This window comes from Bos javanicus, chromosome 10 (assembly GCF_032452875.1).
Source record: "Bos javanicus breed banteng chromosome 10, ARS-OSU_banteng_1.0, whole genome shotgun sequence".
NCBI classification, from domain to species: Eukaryota; Metazoa; Chordata; class Mammalia; order Artiodactyla; family Bovidae; genus Bos; species Bos javanicus.
Genome location: NC_083877.1, coordinates 55279217 through 55297502, shown reverse-complemented (window position 1 = coordinate 55297502; position 18286 = coordinate 55279217). Strand labels below are relative to the sequence as shown.

The window sequence follows — 18286 nt, the reverse complement described above, 5'->3', positions numbered from 1 at the left end:
ACCCACCTCCCAGAATATTGGAAATAAAAGCAAAAATAAACAAATGGGACCTAATTAAACTTAAAAGCTTCTGCACATCAAAGGAAACTATTAGCAAGGTGAAAAGGCAGCCTTCAGAATGGGAGAAAATAATAGCAAATGAAGCAACTGACAAACAACTAATCTCAAAAATATGCAAGCAACTCCTACAGCTCAACTCCAGAAAAATAAATGACCCAATCAAAAAATGGGCCAAAGAACTAAATAGACATTTCTCCAAAGAAAACATACAGATGGCTAAAAAACACATGAAAAGATGCTCAACATCACTCATTATCAGAGAAATGCAAATCAAAACCACTATGAGGTACCATTTCACGCCAGTCAGAATGGCTGTGATCCAAAAGTCTACAAGCAATAAATGCTGGAGAGGGTGTGGAGAAAAGGGAACTCTCTTACACTGTTGATGGGAATGCAAACTAGTACAACCACTATGGAGAACAGTGTGGAGATTCCTTAAAAAACTGGAAATAGAACTGCCTTATGATCCAGCAATCCCACTGCTGGGCATACACACTGAGGAAACCAGAAGGGAAAGAGACACGTGTACCCCAATGTTCATCGCAGCACTGTTTATAATAGCCAGGACATGGAAGCAACCTAGAGGCCCATCAGCAGATGAATGGATAAGAAAGCAGTGGTACATATACACAATGGAGTATGACTCAGCCATTAAAAAGAATACATTTGAATCAGTTCTAATGAGATGGATGAAACTGGAACCTATTATACAGAGTGAAGTAAGCCAGAAAGAAAAACACCAATACAGTATACTACTGCATATATATGGAATTTAGAAAGATGGTAACAATAACCCTGTATACAAGACAGCAAAAGAGACACTGATGTATAGATAGATCAGTCTTCTGGACTCTGTGGGAGAGGTAGAGGGTGGGGAGATTTGGGAGAATGGCATTGAAACATGCATAATATCATGTATGAAACGAGTCGCCAGTCCAGGTTCGATGCACGATACTGGATGCTTGGGGCTGGTGCACTGGGACGACCCAGAGGGAGGGTATGGGGAGGGAGGAGGGAGGAGGGTTCAGGATGGGGAACACAGGTATACCTGTGGTGGATTCATTTCGATATTTGGCAAAACTAATACAATATTGTAAAGTTTAAAAATAAAATAAAATTTAAAAAGAAAAAAAAGAATGTTAAAAAGAAAAGAAAATCCTGCTTAAAGAAATGTCAGAAGAGTCACAGAGTACAAAAGAATTTTAGCTGAACTTAAAAGGTGGAAAAAAAAATCAGCCATCTTAGAAGTTAGATATATTTCTTCTCCTTAATTTTTTAAGTATTAAATATCCAGGCCAGAAATGTGATCTACTCTTTCACATCTCCAGTATTAATTAGGAATTATGTCTCCTACTTTGGTTCATGTTTTATTCATACTTACAAGTTTTAATTCTTTCTGGCACTTTAGTATCAGGCTAAAAGTAGTCAAAATATGAAAGCTTGGAGATAAATAGAAAAATGTTGGTATGTTATCACTCTTTAACTCAGCACAATGCTTGCCTTTTCCAGGAAAGCACATTAGAGCATTCACATTTCTACACAGGACCAAACAGATGATTTTTGCATTTTGTAAAATTTCAGGTCTGTCTTTAGCAATTCACTTTGCCTTAACCTCAGATATAATATTTTCTTCCTTTCTGAAATAGGAATAATAAAAGTAGACTGGAACACAGCATTGTTGGCAAACCACACGTTATTAAATGTTTGATTTTATCTATTACAGAACATGAAAAGCAGAGGTTATGCAAGAGCACTGATTATATGAATTTGCATTTCAAAGTGAAATGGTTTTATAATGAATATGTGCGGGAACTTCCTGCCTTCAAGGATGCCGTTCCTGAATACTCCTTGTAAGTAGTGATTTTTTCAGCCCCAAGTTTATTCTCAATTCATAGTCCTGTAAAATTACACCTGAATTATGCAGCCCTAAAATCTCTTCTCATAATCTTCATTTGAATGCAGACATTTCTGTTATGAAATTAGTGTTAAATGATTTGCATATATTTAGGAAGCATATTTAATTGAATTGCAAGTATGTCTTACTTGGATATTCAAGTCAAAGAGAAAGAAATACATAATGCATAAAACCTCACACGATGAAATGATTTCTTGTAAAAGTGCTTGAACTCGGATTTTGTTAGGAAAATGAAGGGGGCTTGTATATTGATCTATATAATCCAGATTTCTCTTTATTTCAAACCTAAACATGTCTTAGAAATTTATATTTCTAAAATAGAAGTCACTGTTAAACAGGTAACATTGTCATAAGCATGTTTCTATCAAATACAGTTGTAATTACACAGTCAGATTTATAATACTGTGCATTTGATATTTGTCAGAATTCCATTTTATTCTGTTGAGAGGGGTCTGCCATATTCTAAGCACTATGCCAAGTATTTAGGAAAGGGAGAAAAAAATAAAGACCTCACCTTGAAAGGAGCTTATACTCAAGGAGACATGGACAAGAACACAAATCATGATAAAACAAGGCTAATTGAAATAAGTACTAATTCAAGTAGTATAAGCAAAATGCAGTGCAGTCTCACAAAAGAGATATATTACCCCTATTTCAGTGACTCTACACAGTGTTTATGAATAAGGTAACATTTAATATAGACTTTGAAAGGTTGGTCAGGTTATAACAAGAAAAGGAAAGAAAAGTTCTGAGGGTAATTATGGAAGAAGGAACACATGGGCTCTGGCCCATGGGAAATAGTTTAATTTCAGTGAAGAACACAGTATTTTTACAAAATTAGTAGAAAGTAATGTAGGAAAAGTGCTTTTGACTAGATTATATAAATACAGTGACGCTTTTGCTACTTTCATTAGGCACTGTGGAGGTTGGAAGAGGCAAAGATGGGAAGAGGGTAGAGGGTAGAGAGGGGTAGAGAAGAGATTTAGAAGGTAGTGAGTAATGTAATGATAAGATTAGAAAACCCATTCATATAACTTTTCTCATAGAAGTTTATAAGCTAGAATGAGATACCAGGAGAAGTAAAAAGTTTACACATAATAGTGTGACTGTAGTAAAAGTGTAAAGGATGAAGATGTGTGGGAGATAAATTTCAAAGATAGAATTTACAGACTTTGTCAGCTAAATACACTTGAGGATTGAAGACTTAAACATGCAGTACAAGTGTCTAAGTGTTGGTGACATCATTGGCTGGGAATAGGGAAATAAAAAGGGGAGCTGTTTGCCAGAGACTTCTGCTTCTGGCTCTGTCTGAACTAACTATAATCAGACTACCATGCTCACTGAAGACCAACTATAAAAGCTGAATAAATTAAACAGCATCAGAGAGCAATCAAGGCAAGTCACCAGGGAGTGAGTCACTAAGGTCCCTGAGAAAAGAAATGCATTGAGATGAACCCTGTGTCTGTTGGAGTTTCTCCCCAGTCCCCTCCAGCTACGTGCCATACCAGTCCTGGTGGTCAAACAGAGAACAGTAACCCAGAGTTTATAGTGACTCCACCGGCTAGAGAAACAAACATCGGTGTTCAGGGCTCTAAAGCCTGCTTGGTCTTGTGGGACCAAGATCTCGGAATAAAGGGGACTACACAGAAGTACAACATGTTGTATGCAGTTTCTTTTTGAGGTGTTCTCTGATTCCTAATCTGCCCTTGAGTGGAGAGTGAGGCAGAAATCGAGTAGAATGCAAGCACTAAGAGATTAAAAAGCTATGTAGAGACTTCAACATTCTCACAATGTTGGGGAGACAAAAATTAGAAGGTAAGGCTTTCTAAGAAAGAAGCAGCACTATAAACATCCCAGTTTTTCAGGTGAGATCCCTGAAGGAGTCTGTTCTAAAAATAAGGGCAAACTGAGACCAGCCTAAAATCTAGCCTTTCCTGGATCTTGGTGATCTTCCTACATTCTATCTACAAGCAGAAACTTAGATCCACTCTGAAGGAAATGATAAATCAAAGGTTCCACAATTTTTCATAGACAATGCACAATATTTAAAAGGTTAAAGATTGCCAGATAATAGGACCAAATGACTAGAATCCAAGAGAAAAAGAGATATTAGCCTTACCAGACATAGTTTGATATGTCCTTCAAATTGTGGGAGGACTTCAAGAGTACAAAGGAAGCTATAAGAAGAATAAATTGGACATCATAGAACTGAAAAAGGAAGTTAGGAATGTAATAGATGGACCTAATGGCAGAATATACACAGCAGAGGGCCTAAAATAACTGAGCCGTAGAAACAAAAAATACAAATATAGAAAAAAATAAAACAGGGATATATGGGGCAAATTATAAAAAGGTCTGGTGTACAATGAATTGGGTCCCCAAAAAAGAGAAGAGAGAAAGAATAAATAGTATTTGAGCAGTGTGTAAAAAGATACTAGATGTGGATTTTGCAAAACTGATGAAAAGTTTTAAACTAAAGTTTAAGAATTTCTGTAAATCATAAGAAGGATAAATGCAAGGAAAACCACCTGCAGGCCCATCATAGAAAACTGCTTAAAATCAAAAAGAAGTAAAACTTAAGTGTACTGGGGTCGAGAAAGGGAAGACACTACCTTCAAAAGAGCTGCAGTAATACAATTGACTGATTATTCAACAGAAGTGACTGAAACCTGAATACGATGCAATGATATCTTTTAAGTGCTGAAAGAGAGCAATTAGAATTCTACAAGCATCAAATATATCCTTCAAAAATAAAGGAAGATAAAAACATTTATACAGTATAACCGGGGATCCTCCAACTCAGGAATAGAACCAGGTCTTCTATACTGTAGCCAAATTCTTTAACAACTGAGCTGCAAGGGAGGCCCAGCTGAAAACCTAAGAGAACTCATTTCCAGGAGACTCTCATCAAAAATATACTCTAAGCCTTCAGACAGAGAAAAATGACTTAAGAATACAGTAATAAAGAATTAAAAGTATTAGAGAAGATGAACAAATTAGTACATTTAAAGCACATTAGCAAGATTGCTGGGAGAAATATCAATAACCTCAGATATGCAGATGACACCACCCTTATGGCAGAAAGTGAAGAGGACCTAAAAAGCCTCTTGATGAAAGTGAAAGAGGAGAGTGAAAAAGTTGGCTTAAAGCTCAACATTCAGAAAACGAAGATCATGGCATCCGGTCCCATCACTTCATGGGAAATAGATGGGGAAACAGTGGAAACAGTGTCAGACTTTATTTTTGGGAGCTCCAAAATCACTGCAGATGGTGACTGCAGCCATGAAATTAAAAGACACTTACTCCTTGGAAGGAAAGTTATGTCCAACCTAGATAGCATATTCAAAAGCAGAGACATTACTTTGCCAACAAAGGTCCGTCTAGTCAAGGCTATGGTTTTTCCTGTGGTCATGAATGGATGTGAGAGTTGGACTGTGAAGAAGGCTGAGTGCCGAAGAATTGATGTTTTTGAACTGTGGTGTTGGAGAAGACTCTTGAGAGTCCCTTGGACTGCAAGGAGATCCAACCAGTCCATTCTGAAGGAGATCAGTCCTGGGTGTTCATTGGAAGGACTGACGCTGAGGCTGAAACTCCAATACTTTGGCCACCTTATGCGAAGAGTTGACTCATTGGAAAAGACCCTGATGCTGGGAGGGACTGGGGGCAGGAGGAGAAGGGGACTACAGAGGATGAGATGGCTGGATGGCATCATGGACTCGATGGATGTGAGTCTGAGTGAACTCCGGGAGTTGGTGATAGACAGGGAGGCCTGGCGTGCGGCGATTCATGGGGTCGCAAAGAATTGGACATGACTGAGCGACTGAACTGAACTGAACTGAGCAATATAAAAGTTTTAAAATCTGTAGAATAAAATCTGCATAGAATTAAAATAGAGGACAAAAATAGCCTGAAAATGTAGGAGAATGATAGACTGAGTTAATATAAGGTCCTCAAATTATTTAGAAGGTGTAAATACTCATTTTAAAAAGCTTTTACTATGTCTGGGTGTGTGTGTTATAATTTATAATGCAAGCTCTTAATGTATAATATAATACTAGGCATCAAATAAGATTATGGGGAAGGAGGAGCGAGTAAAATAAAACTACTTAAAAGGCAAAAAATGAGAAAGAAAGGAATGAAGGGCAAGTAGGAAACTGGGAGTGGGAATGAAATATGATAGATTTAAAATTTAATGTATCAGAAAATTAAGTGTAAACCTTAAGTGCAAGTAGATTGATATTCTAGCCAACAAGTATTGTTCTGTTAGATAAAATAGTAAAACCCCAAATATCTTTCTTATAATTTATTCACATAAAACATGAGAGTCTAGAAATTGTTAAAGGATGAAAAAATAATTGAAAGGAAAATTATGCAGCTATATTAATATTAAAAAAGTAGATTTTATGATAAACACTTTGAGAGAAATTTTTCATGATAATTAAGGGAATAATTCAACAAAAAGATGTTTCATTTCTAGTGGAAAGATATCACATGTGCTTGGATTGGAAGAATTAATACTGTTAAATGGCCATACTATCCAAAGCAATCTACAGATTTAATGTGATCCCCATCAAATTATCCGTGACATTTTTCACAGAACTAGAACAAATAATCCTAAAATTTATATTGCACCATGAAAGACCCCGAAGTGCCAAAACAATTCTGAGGAAAAAGAACAAAACTGGAGGTATAACCCTCCCAGACTATAGACAATACTACATATTTACAGCAATCAAAACAGCATGTTACTGGCACAAAAACAGATATACAGATCAATGGAACAGAATAGAGAGCCCAGAAATAAACCCACACAACCTACAATCAATTAATCTTCAACAAAGGTGGCAAAAATATACAAAATATAAAGACAGTCTCTTTAGCAAGTGATGTTGAGAAAGCTGGACAGCTATATGTATATCAATGAAGATAGAATAATGCTCAAATATGACACCATAAAATTCTTGTAAGAGAACACAGGCAAACATTCTCTGACATAAATCCTATCAGTGTTTTTTATTAGGTCAGTCTCCTGAGGAAATAGAATTGAAAACAAAAATAAACAAATGGTACCAAATCAAACAAGCTTTTGCACAGCAAAAGAAGCCACAAACAAAATGAAAAGACAACCTATGGAATGGGAGAGAATATTTGCAAACAGCATGACCAACAAGGGATTAAATTCAAAAAAACAAAAATAGTTCACATGACTCAACAACAACAAAAACAATCTAATGAAAAAATGGGCAGAACAAATAAGTAAATGTCATTTTTCTATTTGTTCAAGCTTAAAAAAAATTGTGTAGAAGACCAAACTAGATAGATCCCCAAAGAAGACATACAGATGGGCAATAGGCACATGGAAAGATGCTCAACAAAACTAATTAGAGAAATGCAAATCAAAACTACTGAGATATTACCTCATGCAGGTCAGAAGGGCCAATATCAAAAAGTCTACAAATAAATGCTGAAAAGGTGTTGAGAAAAGAGATCCCTCCTACACTGTTGGTGGGAATGTACGTTGGCTCAGCCACTATGGAAAACAGTATGGGGGTTCCATAAAAAGCTAAAAATAGAGTTGCCCTATGATTCAGCAGTCTTACTCCTAGACATATATCTGGAAAAAACTAATTTGAAAAGATACATACACCCTCAAATTCATAGCAACAATATTTACAATAGGCAAGTCATGGAAGCAACCTAAATATCAATTGACAGATGAATGGATAAAGAAAATGTGGATCAAATATACAATGGAATATTACTTATCCATAAAAAGAATGGAATATTGCCATTTGCAGAAACATGAATGGATCTAGAGGTTATCATACTAAGTCAGAGAAAAATACCATATGATATCACATTTATGAAATAAAAAATATGATACAAATGAACTGATTTATAAAGCAAATACTCACTCATAGACACAGAAAGCAATCTTATGGTTACCAAAGGGGTAAGGTGGGCTAGGATAAATTAGGAGACTGGGGATTAACAGATACAAACTACTATATATAAAATAGATAAACAAGGCCCTACTGTTTAGCACAGGGACTATATTCAGTACCCCATACAAACCCAAGTGGAAAAGAATATAAAAAAGAATATATAATGTAATATATACAACTAACCCACTTTCTTGTACACCAAGAACTAACACAACATTGTAAATCAACTGTACTTCAATGAAAATTTTTCAAAAATAAAGTTTAAAAAGATATCATTTCTCAATTTGTATGTATTAAATGACATGTCAGCAAAATATATAAAGCAAAAATTGTCAGAAATAAAATGAAAAATAAAATCTACAATCCTATTTGGAGATTACAATTCTTTCAGAAACTGAAGAATCAGACAAAATGTCGTTAATAAAGACATTTCAAAAGCATGAATAAAACAGAGAATTTATCTACCCAGATACATCTCTATCTGCTCACCCAGAGTTTCCACAAATTTTCATAGATATCATTTACACACACACATGCACACAGAATACCTATCTGTAATTTATAATTAACCAGCAGTGAGAAAATACACATTTTTAACAGACACACATGGTGCACTTACCAAAACAGACTATCTGCTAGACCCAAAAGCAAATATAATGAATTTTATTTTATTTTTTTCTAATTTTATTTTATTTTTAAACTTTACATAATTGTATTAGTTTTGCCAAATATCAAAATGAATCCGCCACAGGTATACATGTGTTCCCCATCCCGAACCCTCCTCCCTCCTCCCTCCCCATACCATCCCTCTGGGCCGTCCCAGTGCACCAGCCCCAAGCATCCAGCATCGTGCATCGAACCTGGACTGGCAACTCGTTTCCTACATGATATTTTACATGTTTCAATGCCATTCTCCAAAAAAAGCTTAGAAAATATACTGTATGTTCTTGGACCACAGATAGGAAATTAAGCAGATACTCTAGATCATTCATATGTCAAAAAATAAACCACAGTGTAAATTACACAGTATTTTTAACTAATGATAAAATATAGCATGTCAAAATTTGTGGATTACAACTAAAACAGGAAATAGAAGAAAATTTATGGCTCTGATTCTATACAAAGAAAGGAAACACTATAAAATCAGTGATGTAAGTTATCAGAAGAAATATTTAAAATCAAGAGAAAATAGAAAAAGAAAATATCAACATGACCTGGGTTAAAAATAAAGTAGAAAATTTTATGTGCTCGGTCCTGTCCAACTCTTTGCAGCCCCATGGACTGAATGAAGCCTGTCAGATTGCTCTGTCCATTGAATTTTCCAGGCAAGAATATTTGAGTGGGTTGCCATTTCTTACTCCAAGGGATCTTCCTAACCCAGGGATCAAACGTGCATCTCTCCTGTCTTCTGCTTTGGCAGGCAGATTCTTTACCACTGTGCCACCTGGAGTTAGAAAGCCAAGTGTGTTTTTGAGAAGATGAAAAAAATCCAAGAAACCTTAGCAAGGGCAGTGCAAAAAAAAAAAATATGTTACAAATTACCATTATCAGGAAAAGATATCACAAAAGATCCTACAAAGATAAAAAATTATTAAGAGAGCATTTATGGTAGGCCATTTAAAAGTTAGGCAAAATAACTAAAACCAAGCTAGCATAACAAAAAATATAAAATCTGAATGGGTCTGTATTTTAAAATTTGAATCCTTAATTAAAGCTCATGTCACAATTAAAACTGCATGCCCAGATGGCGCCAAACTGAATTCTTCCAAATGTTTAAGAAAGAATATCACCAGTGTAACACAAACTGTTCCAGAGAAGGTAGGAATACTTCTCAAATCATTTTTAAGGTCACCATATCCTCACTACTAAAACTCATTGAGAACACAGCACACAAGAATAATTACAGGCCAATTTCTCTCTGAACATAGTTAAAAAAATAAATGAAATATTAGCCAATATAAAAAGGCTAATATAAACATGACAAAGGGGAATTTACTCCTGGGATATGAGATTACACATTTTAAAAGCAATGAACACAATTCACCATATTTAAATTATGAAGGAGAAAATTCCTACAATCATTACACTAAACTTATAGCAGTAATTAGATAAAATAGAACATTAATTAAAAATCAAGGAAACTCTCTTAATCTAATAAAATAACCCCCCCCATTTAAACAAACTATACAAACATAGATAAAATTTTGAAAACTTCCCCATGAGATCAAGAATAACCAATTTTATAGATAGATAGATAGATCGGACTTCCCAGGTGGTACAGTGGTAGAGAATCCACCTGCCAGGGCAGAAGACACAAGAGACATGGGTTCACTCCCTGGGTTGGAAAGATGCCCTGGAGGAAGAAATGGCCACCCACTCCAGTATTCTTGCCTGGAAAATTCCATGGACAGAGGAGCCTGGCAGGCCACAGTCCATGGAGTTGCAAAGAGTCAGACACGACTGAACACACACACACACACACACACACACACGTATGCATATACCTGAATCACTTTACTGTACAGTAGAAATTAATACAACATTGTAAATCAACTATACTCTTTGTGTGAAGATTGACAAGTTTGTTCAAAAAAATGTAGTACATAAAAATACAAAGGGCCAAGACTAGCCACAGCAACCTTGAAGAGGAAGTAAAAATGTTGGAGAACTGCACTATCAGTTGTCAAGACATATTCAAAAGCTGGTTATTAATTGTATAGTGTTGTGTGTAACAAATAGATGAATGAAATAAAGTAGTCTGAAGAGAAATCCACTCATTGCTGTTAATTGATTTGCATCAAAGATGCCAACTCACAGCAGTGGGGGTAAGGATGACCTTCTAAATAAATGGTGCTAGACAACTGTACATCCATTGTACATTCTTATGGAAAAAAGAACTTTGAAACAGACCATTCACAAAGCCCAACTGCAGGTTGATTACAGATCATTAAAATTTGAAGGTGAGCCTGCAGGATCAGTTACAGGAGAGGAGTTGTGGTAGATGAAAGCCAGATGGCAAAGCCCTGAGAAATAAGAGAATGATACAGTGGGGCACACAGCATACAAGATCTACGTTTTACAGGATTTTGAATTGTAAAGAGAATCATAGATTGGGAATTGGGAACTAATGAAACAGCATGAGAAGGGTCAAGAGAAAGGAAGGAATTGAAGGTAAAAGGGAAAGTTAGATAGATAGATATTGGCCACCCTGCACAGCATGCAGGATCTTAGATCCCCAATCAGGGATCAAATCCATGCCCCCTGCAATGGTAGCTCAGAGTCCTAACCACTGGACTGCCAGGGAATTCCAAGAAGGGGATATATTTAAGAAGTGAAGATAAAGGTCTTCAAGGTAGCAAAACTAGAAAAAGAGAATGAAAAGAGGTTTTGGTCCTGAATTACTCTCAGATAAGAAAAGAGCAATACTGCATTTTCTATTAATTATGTGTGAATGACATCTTTTATAGTATGTCATAATATTAATTTTTTTCAGGTGGTTTGAACCTTTTGTCATGCAGTGGCTAGATGAAAATGAAGATGTGTCAATGGAGTTCCTACATGGAGCCCTGGGAAGAGACAAAAAAGATGGAGTGAGTTTAAATGACTTTCAGATTGCTTATTATTGAGATTTATTCATACTGCTCACTTTTAAGCTAATGGGAATTGTTAGGTTTATTGCTATTAATTAACATTTTTTAATACTCTAATTACCAAAATATAATTAGAACACAATTTTAAAGTCTGATAAGACACCTAGGGAATTGCTTTAAAAAAAAAAAAATCAATCACCCTTTTGCCCAAGATTCTTTACTCCTTGAATTGGCCTGAATCTACAAGTTCATTAGGCTTATACAAAGCGTCCCCATTGCTCTGGAACCTTTCCAGGATTCCAAGATTAGGGACAGACACTCTCCCAATCCCTCTAGAGTAAATCAAATGTCTCGAGCCACAATCAGCTTGCTAAACCATCCTAATGCCTGTGGGGAATAAGAAATTGAAAAAAACCACTCCCCCAATTCAATTAATAGTAACCTGCCTCATGATACTAGTTTTACTACACTTTTCAGAAAAGGAGATGAATGATTTTAAAATGAACAAGCATTTTCTTACTGGGAAATGAAGGCGCATGATATAGGAGATTGAGTTGTTTTGAGAAATAATGAAAATTCTTTCCACAGTCCATGTAATATGTTTCGGGAATGGTTTCATCTTCTCTGTCCTCAGTTCCAACAGACATCTGATCATGCGCTCTTCTCTTGCTCCGTGGTTGATGTCTTTGCTCAGCTTAATCAGAGCTTTGAGATTATTAAGAAACTGGAATGCCCCAATCCTGAAGCATTATCACACTTAATGAGAAGATTTGCAAAGGTAGGTTGAATGGAATGAATGCTTTCTTTGCTGGGACAGTGTGTGTGTGTGTGTTTGTGTGTGTGTATTTGTGTGTTAGTCACTCAGGTCATGTCCAGCTCTTTGCGACCCCATGGACTGTAGCCCACCAGGCTCCTCTGTTCATGGAAGTCTCCAGGCAAGAGTACTGGAGTGGGTTGCCATTCCCTTCTCCAGGGCATCATCCTGACCCAAGGATCGAACCTAGGTCTTCTGCATTGCAGGTGTATTACTTACCACTGAGCCACCAGGGACTCTGGCATGTTGCACAGAATCTGAAAAATGCTGTTATTTTATAGCACTAGTCTTGTCTGACCACTACCCCAATTTAATTTCCTAATCCCAGCAAAAAAAGACTGTTTCAAGCTTGTCACCTGTCTTCTTGCCCTTCTTTTTTCTTAAATACAGATTTATCATCTAAAAAATCAAGTTACTATTCACATGAATGACTGAGTCATTTGTAATTGATGAGACTACTATGGGTGGCCAAATTAATTTACACTTTAGCTTTGTAGCAGAAAATAAATCTTGGAATTTCATATTCAAATGGCAAGTATTTTTTTTAGTAGTATACACTGTAGCACAAAATATGTTGAATTTGGAGTAATGAAAATTGAGTTCTAATTTCAAATCAGCCAATAACTATAGTGTGAGTCTGAGCAGTTCCCTTGATTTTTACGAATAGGCTTTGTTAGTTGATTTTGAGCAACCAGCCTTCCCTTAAGACCTCTTCCTCCTCTTATTGTCTCAGTTCAGTTCAGTTACTCAGTCGTGTCCTACTCTTTGCCACCCCATGAATTGCAGCACTCCAGGCCTCCCTGTCCATCACCAACTCCCGGAGTTCACTTAAACTCATATCCATTGAGTCAGTGATGCAATCCAACCATCTCATCCTCTGTCTTCCCCTTCTCCTCCTGCCCCCAATCCCTCCCAGCATCAGAGTCTTTTGCAATGAGTCAACTCTTCTCATGAGGTGGCCAAAGTATTGGAGTTTCAGCTTTAGCATCGTTCCTTCCAAAGAACACCCAGGGCTGATCTCCTTCAGAATGGACTGGTTGGATCTCCTTGCAGTCCAAGGGACTCTCAAGAGTTTTCTCCAACACCACAGTTCAAAAGCATCAATTCTTTGGCACTCAGCCTTCTTCATAGTCCAACTCTCACATCCATACATGACCACTAGAAAAACCATAGCCTTGACTAGATGGACCTTTGTTGGCAAAGTAATGTCTCTGCTTTTGAATATGCTATCTAGGTTGGTCATAACTTTCCTTCCAAGGAGTAAGTGTCTTTTAATTTCATGGCTGCAATCACCATCTGCAGTGATTTTGGAGCCCCCAAAAATAAAGTCTGACACTGTTTCCACTGTTCCCCCATCTATTTCCCATGAAGTGATGGGACCAGATGCCATGATCTTCGTTTTCTGAATGTTGAGCTTTAAGCCAACTTTTTGACTCTCCTCTTTTACTTTCATCAGAGGCTTTTTAGTTCCTCTTCACTTTCTTCCATGAAATTAAAAGACACTTACTCCTTGGAAGGAAAGTTATGACCAACCTAGATAGCAGATTCAAAAGCAGAGACATTACTTTGCCAACAAAGGTCCATCTAGTCAAGGCTGTGGTTTTTCCAGTAGTCATGTATGGATGTGAGAAGTTGGACTGTGAAGAAAGCTGAGCCCCGAAGAACTGATGCTTTTGAACCGTGGTGCTGGAGAAGACTCTTGAGAGTCCCTTGGACTGCAAGGAGATCCAACCAGTCCATTCTAAAGGAGATCAGTCCTGGGTGTTCATTGGAAGGACTGATGCTGAAGCTGAAACTCCAATACTTTGGCCACCTCATGCGAAGAGTTGACTCATTGGAAAAGACCCTGATGCTGGGAGGGACTAGGGGCAGGAGGAAAAGGGGACGACAGAGGACGAGATGGCTGGATGGCATCACCGACTCGATGGACACGAGTTTGAGTGAACTCCAGGAGTTGGTGATGGACAGGGAGGCCTGGTGTACTGTGATTCATGGGGTGGCAAAGAGTCGGACATGACTGAACTACTGAACTGAACTAGTAAACCAAGAAACTGTATGATTTAACACAACAAAGATTGACTTCCTGCTCACCAAACTTCAGCCTTTGGTAAAAATAAATAAATAAATAAACAAAGCCAGATATACTAGTCAAAGTGGTAAGGACAGATTTTAATCAGTAATAAACTACTGCAATGGTGGAGAGTCCAGACTAAAACAGACTGATTTGATTGTACAGCCATCACTGGGTGTTTCAGAGGCAGAATACAGGAACAGGAGAGCACAAGTAGGGCCTCAAGAGCAGGAGACCGGATTGATCCATGGGAAGCCCACCTAGTTTGCTGCTGCTATGTCACTTCAGTAGTGTCTAACTCTGTGCGACCCTATAGATGGCAGCCCACCAGGCTCCCCCATCCCTGGGATTCTCCAGGCAAGAACACTGGAGTGGGTTGCCATTTCCTTCTCCAACGCATGAAAGTGAAAAGTGAAAGTGAAGTCGCTCAGTCGTGTCTGACTCTTCGCGACCCTATGGACTGCAGCCTACCAGCCTCCTCCGTCCATGGAATTTTCCAGGCAAGAGTACTGGAGTGGGGTGCCATTGGCTTCTCCAACCTAGTTTGCTAACTGGTACTTATTGAAGTTAGGCCCCTACCCTTCCACAGAGGCTCGGAGATAGGACCCTATCTTCAGGTGTTGGCTAGAATAAATGGTAAATCTTTTGGCAGCCTTGGGTTTTTTCAGGCAGGCACTTTAAGGGATGTGGGATCATCCAAGAGGTGTGTCTTTGAACTCTAAGAAATTTTGCTGCTGTCTTGTTCAAGTCTTTATAAGCCAAGGTCAAGGCCCAGTTGAGAAGGGGACTCAGAGGAGCCTGGACAGAGCTTGCTCAACAGAGAATCTTTGTCATTCTCCGCTATTCTGTGACTCAGGACTTCTAGCTTGAGAGGTCCCACTAAGGAAAGAGCATAAGATTTATAGAGGGCTGTGAAACTACAGTTGGAATGTTAGGCTCGTGTCGTAAACAGTCTTAAAGAGCAGGCAAAGTGGCTGAATTTCTTTAGTAAAAAATGAGGAGCCCATGAAGGCTTTTAGGCAGACACGCAGCTGTCAGCCTAAAATGTTTTAAAATATTTGTCTGCCATGAAATACTTTGAACTCCAGTTTTTATATCTGCTAAGTAGGAAGACTAAGGTAACCTCCTACTTTTAGAGATAATAGTTAAAAATCATTTATTGAAACTTTCTTTAGCAGCTGATTCCAATTTCCCACTATGGGGAAATCTGCAGTGAATTCTGCAGAATTATTCTAAAAAATTCTCAAAGTCTTTTCTTAACTACGAGCTGTGTTTTGGATGACTGCCAAGAAAAGAATGAAATAGGGTCATTAGGGACAGTGTTTTTAAAAGTATGTCACATGCTATTTCTGAAACTCTGTAGTGGAAGCAGGATCAGATAAGAGTTGCACATATTACAAAAGCAGAATTCACAGAGTAGTCAGGTTATGTAAGATGGGGCCAAAGAAGCCCAGAGTGGAAAGACTGTCCAAAGCAAGAGGAAAAGAATTAGGCTGCATGTGTCACTGAGGAAAGGTGAGTTTTATTGGCACAGTAAAATAATTTCAGTGAAATAAAGGCACTTTTAACCCATGGACATTCAATACTAACCAGCTACTATCATAGGGAGATGAATTATCACAAGGAATGAAAACCATTTTCTAGGAAAATATAAATTGGCAACCTTCATGGAAAAATAAACTTTTATTAGCATAATTATTTAAAAATGGGACTTTGTGGTTAATCTAATTAGCTATTTCACAGGAACTGCATACTACTGAAGTTTGTTTTATTTCATCAGCTGTAACCATTGGTCTTGAAAACCCTATCATTCTTAGGATCGGGATCCTTGTATCAAGATATACTGAAATCCTATTATTTTTCTGGGACATAGACTGATTTAAATCATCCCCTGGAGGAAAGAAACATCAATGATGTCTTCAAACATTTAAGAGGAGTTAGCACTGTCAACTGGATCTTAAAAACATGATTTATTTTCACTAAAGCATATAAAAGACTGAATCAGGTACCAAGCAAATGCTTTAAATTCCATAGCAGGTACATTCAGGAGCTGTGATGAATGGGAAAATGGGCATGTGGTTGAAGAATATTCCTATGGCTGTCTTATTGCTCTTGACAAGTATAGGTACTTCAGTTAAAAGAACAATGAAGTAATATTTTCAGTACTACTTAAAAACAAATCAACAAATGTTAATTCACTCCTAGCTAAGAGTTGTCAATATTATGGTGAATGAGAACACATATTCCTTGTGATCTGGGAACCTAATCCTAATTTTGAAAATAATAATAATAATTCATTGAGTACCACTATGTACTAATCACTTTACATGTATTGTCTCACTTATTCTTTACAACCGCCTTAAGAGATACATACAATTATTTTTCCTAATTTTAATATGACAAAACAAGCTCAGAAGGTTTAAACAATGCAGAGAAGACTAGAAATGATATGAACGGAACACTTTCATCCACCAATCTGTATTACCTTCACATTCCAGTGTTATCAGAAATCAATTAGTAAGTTGAAGACCAAAATCTCACCATTCATGTTTATCCATTAAGCCAAACATAGGCATCCCTAGGGAATTCTGTTTTATTGGATACGTTAAAATACACTGTGTGAAGCACTGAAGTGGCATCACTAGTGCCATTTAACAAATACTGCAGCCTGCTTGTCCTCTATGTTGCTCTGATACTGTAAAGCTCCATGCATAAAATGTGACTGCAGAGATGGATTTGGTCCAGGGTTCTTGTCTTCCTGATTGTAAGAGTATACTCCTAGATGTCCCTCCTGGTAGTATTGGCAAGATATTTAGTCTACTTCTACAACCCACTCCAGTATTCTTGCCTGGGAAATCCCAGGGACAGAGGAGCCTTGTGGGCTACAGTTGATGGGGTCACAAAGCGTCGGACATGACTTAGTGAGTAAGCAATAACAAACCCCAGAATTGCTGACTCAATAGACCTGGGACTGGACCAGTGAAGTTTTTTTAATTGATTTAATTTTTTGACTTCACTAGGTCCTTGTTGCCTTGCAAGGGCTTTCTCTAGTTGTGGTGAGCAGGGGCCCCTCTCTGCTGCAGTGGCTTCTCTCGTTGTGGAGCACAAGTTCTAGGCCACATGGGCTTCAGTAGCTGTGGCACATGGCCTTAGTTGCTTTGCTGCATGTGGAATCTTCCCAGACCAGGGGTTGAACCCATGTTCCCCACATTGTCGGGTGGACTCCTATCCACTGTGCCACCAGGGGAGTCCTGGATCAAGGAATTTATTTATTTCCAACAAGTTCCTAGGTGATGCTTACGATGATATTGGAAAAAATGCTTCAGATAGATATGTCTTAACTAACTACAGTAGATCCTTGAACAACATGGGTTTGAACTTTGGGTGTCCAGTTTTTAAATAGTAAATTTTACAGTACTATATGATATGTGGTTAGTTGAATCCAGGGATATGGAAGAACTATGAAAACAGGTGGCTCAGACAGTAAAGGATCTGCTGCAATGCAGAAGACCCAGGTTCGATCCCTGGGTTGAGAAGATCCCTTGGAGAAGGGAATGGCTACCCACTCCAGTATTCTTGCCTGGAGAATTTCATAGACAGAAGAGCCTGGCAGGTTATAGTCCATGGGGTGTCAAGGAGCTGGACACGACTGAGCAACTAATGCTTTCACTGTAAGCTACAAGTCAGTTTTTCACTGTGCAGAGAGTTGGTGTCCCTAACCCTCTGGTTGTTCAAGGTTCAACTGTAGTCACTAGTATTAATTAAGAAATGTCTAATAGTGATTTTTCTTTGTTGAATAAATTAGAATGACATTGAAGTTGCCCCTGAAATGTACATGAACACATTTAGGTGCACTTTATATACTCACAAATAAGTGGATATTGTTATAGC

At 37.7% G+C, this 18286-nt stretch overlaps 1 protein-coding gene across 1 annotated transcript in view; it reads left to right on the top strand.

Annotated features, from left to right (window-relative positions):
• Positions 1-18286, top strand: part of UNC13C (unc-13 homolog C) — a 657134-nt gene that overhangs the window by 523420 nt on the left and 115428 nt on the right. Inside the window, exons 19-21 of the mRNA XM_061431239.1 lie at positions 1784-1910; positions 11414-11510; positions 12145-12288. Of these exons, the coding sequence (XP_061287223.1) occupies positions 1784-1910; positions 11414-11510; positions 12145-12288 (368 nt within the window). The remainder of the gene's footprint in view (positions 1-1783; positions 1911-11413; positions 11511-12144; positions 12289-18286) is intronic.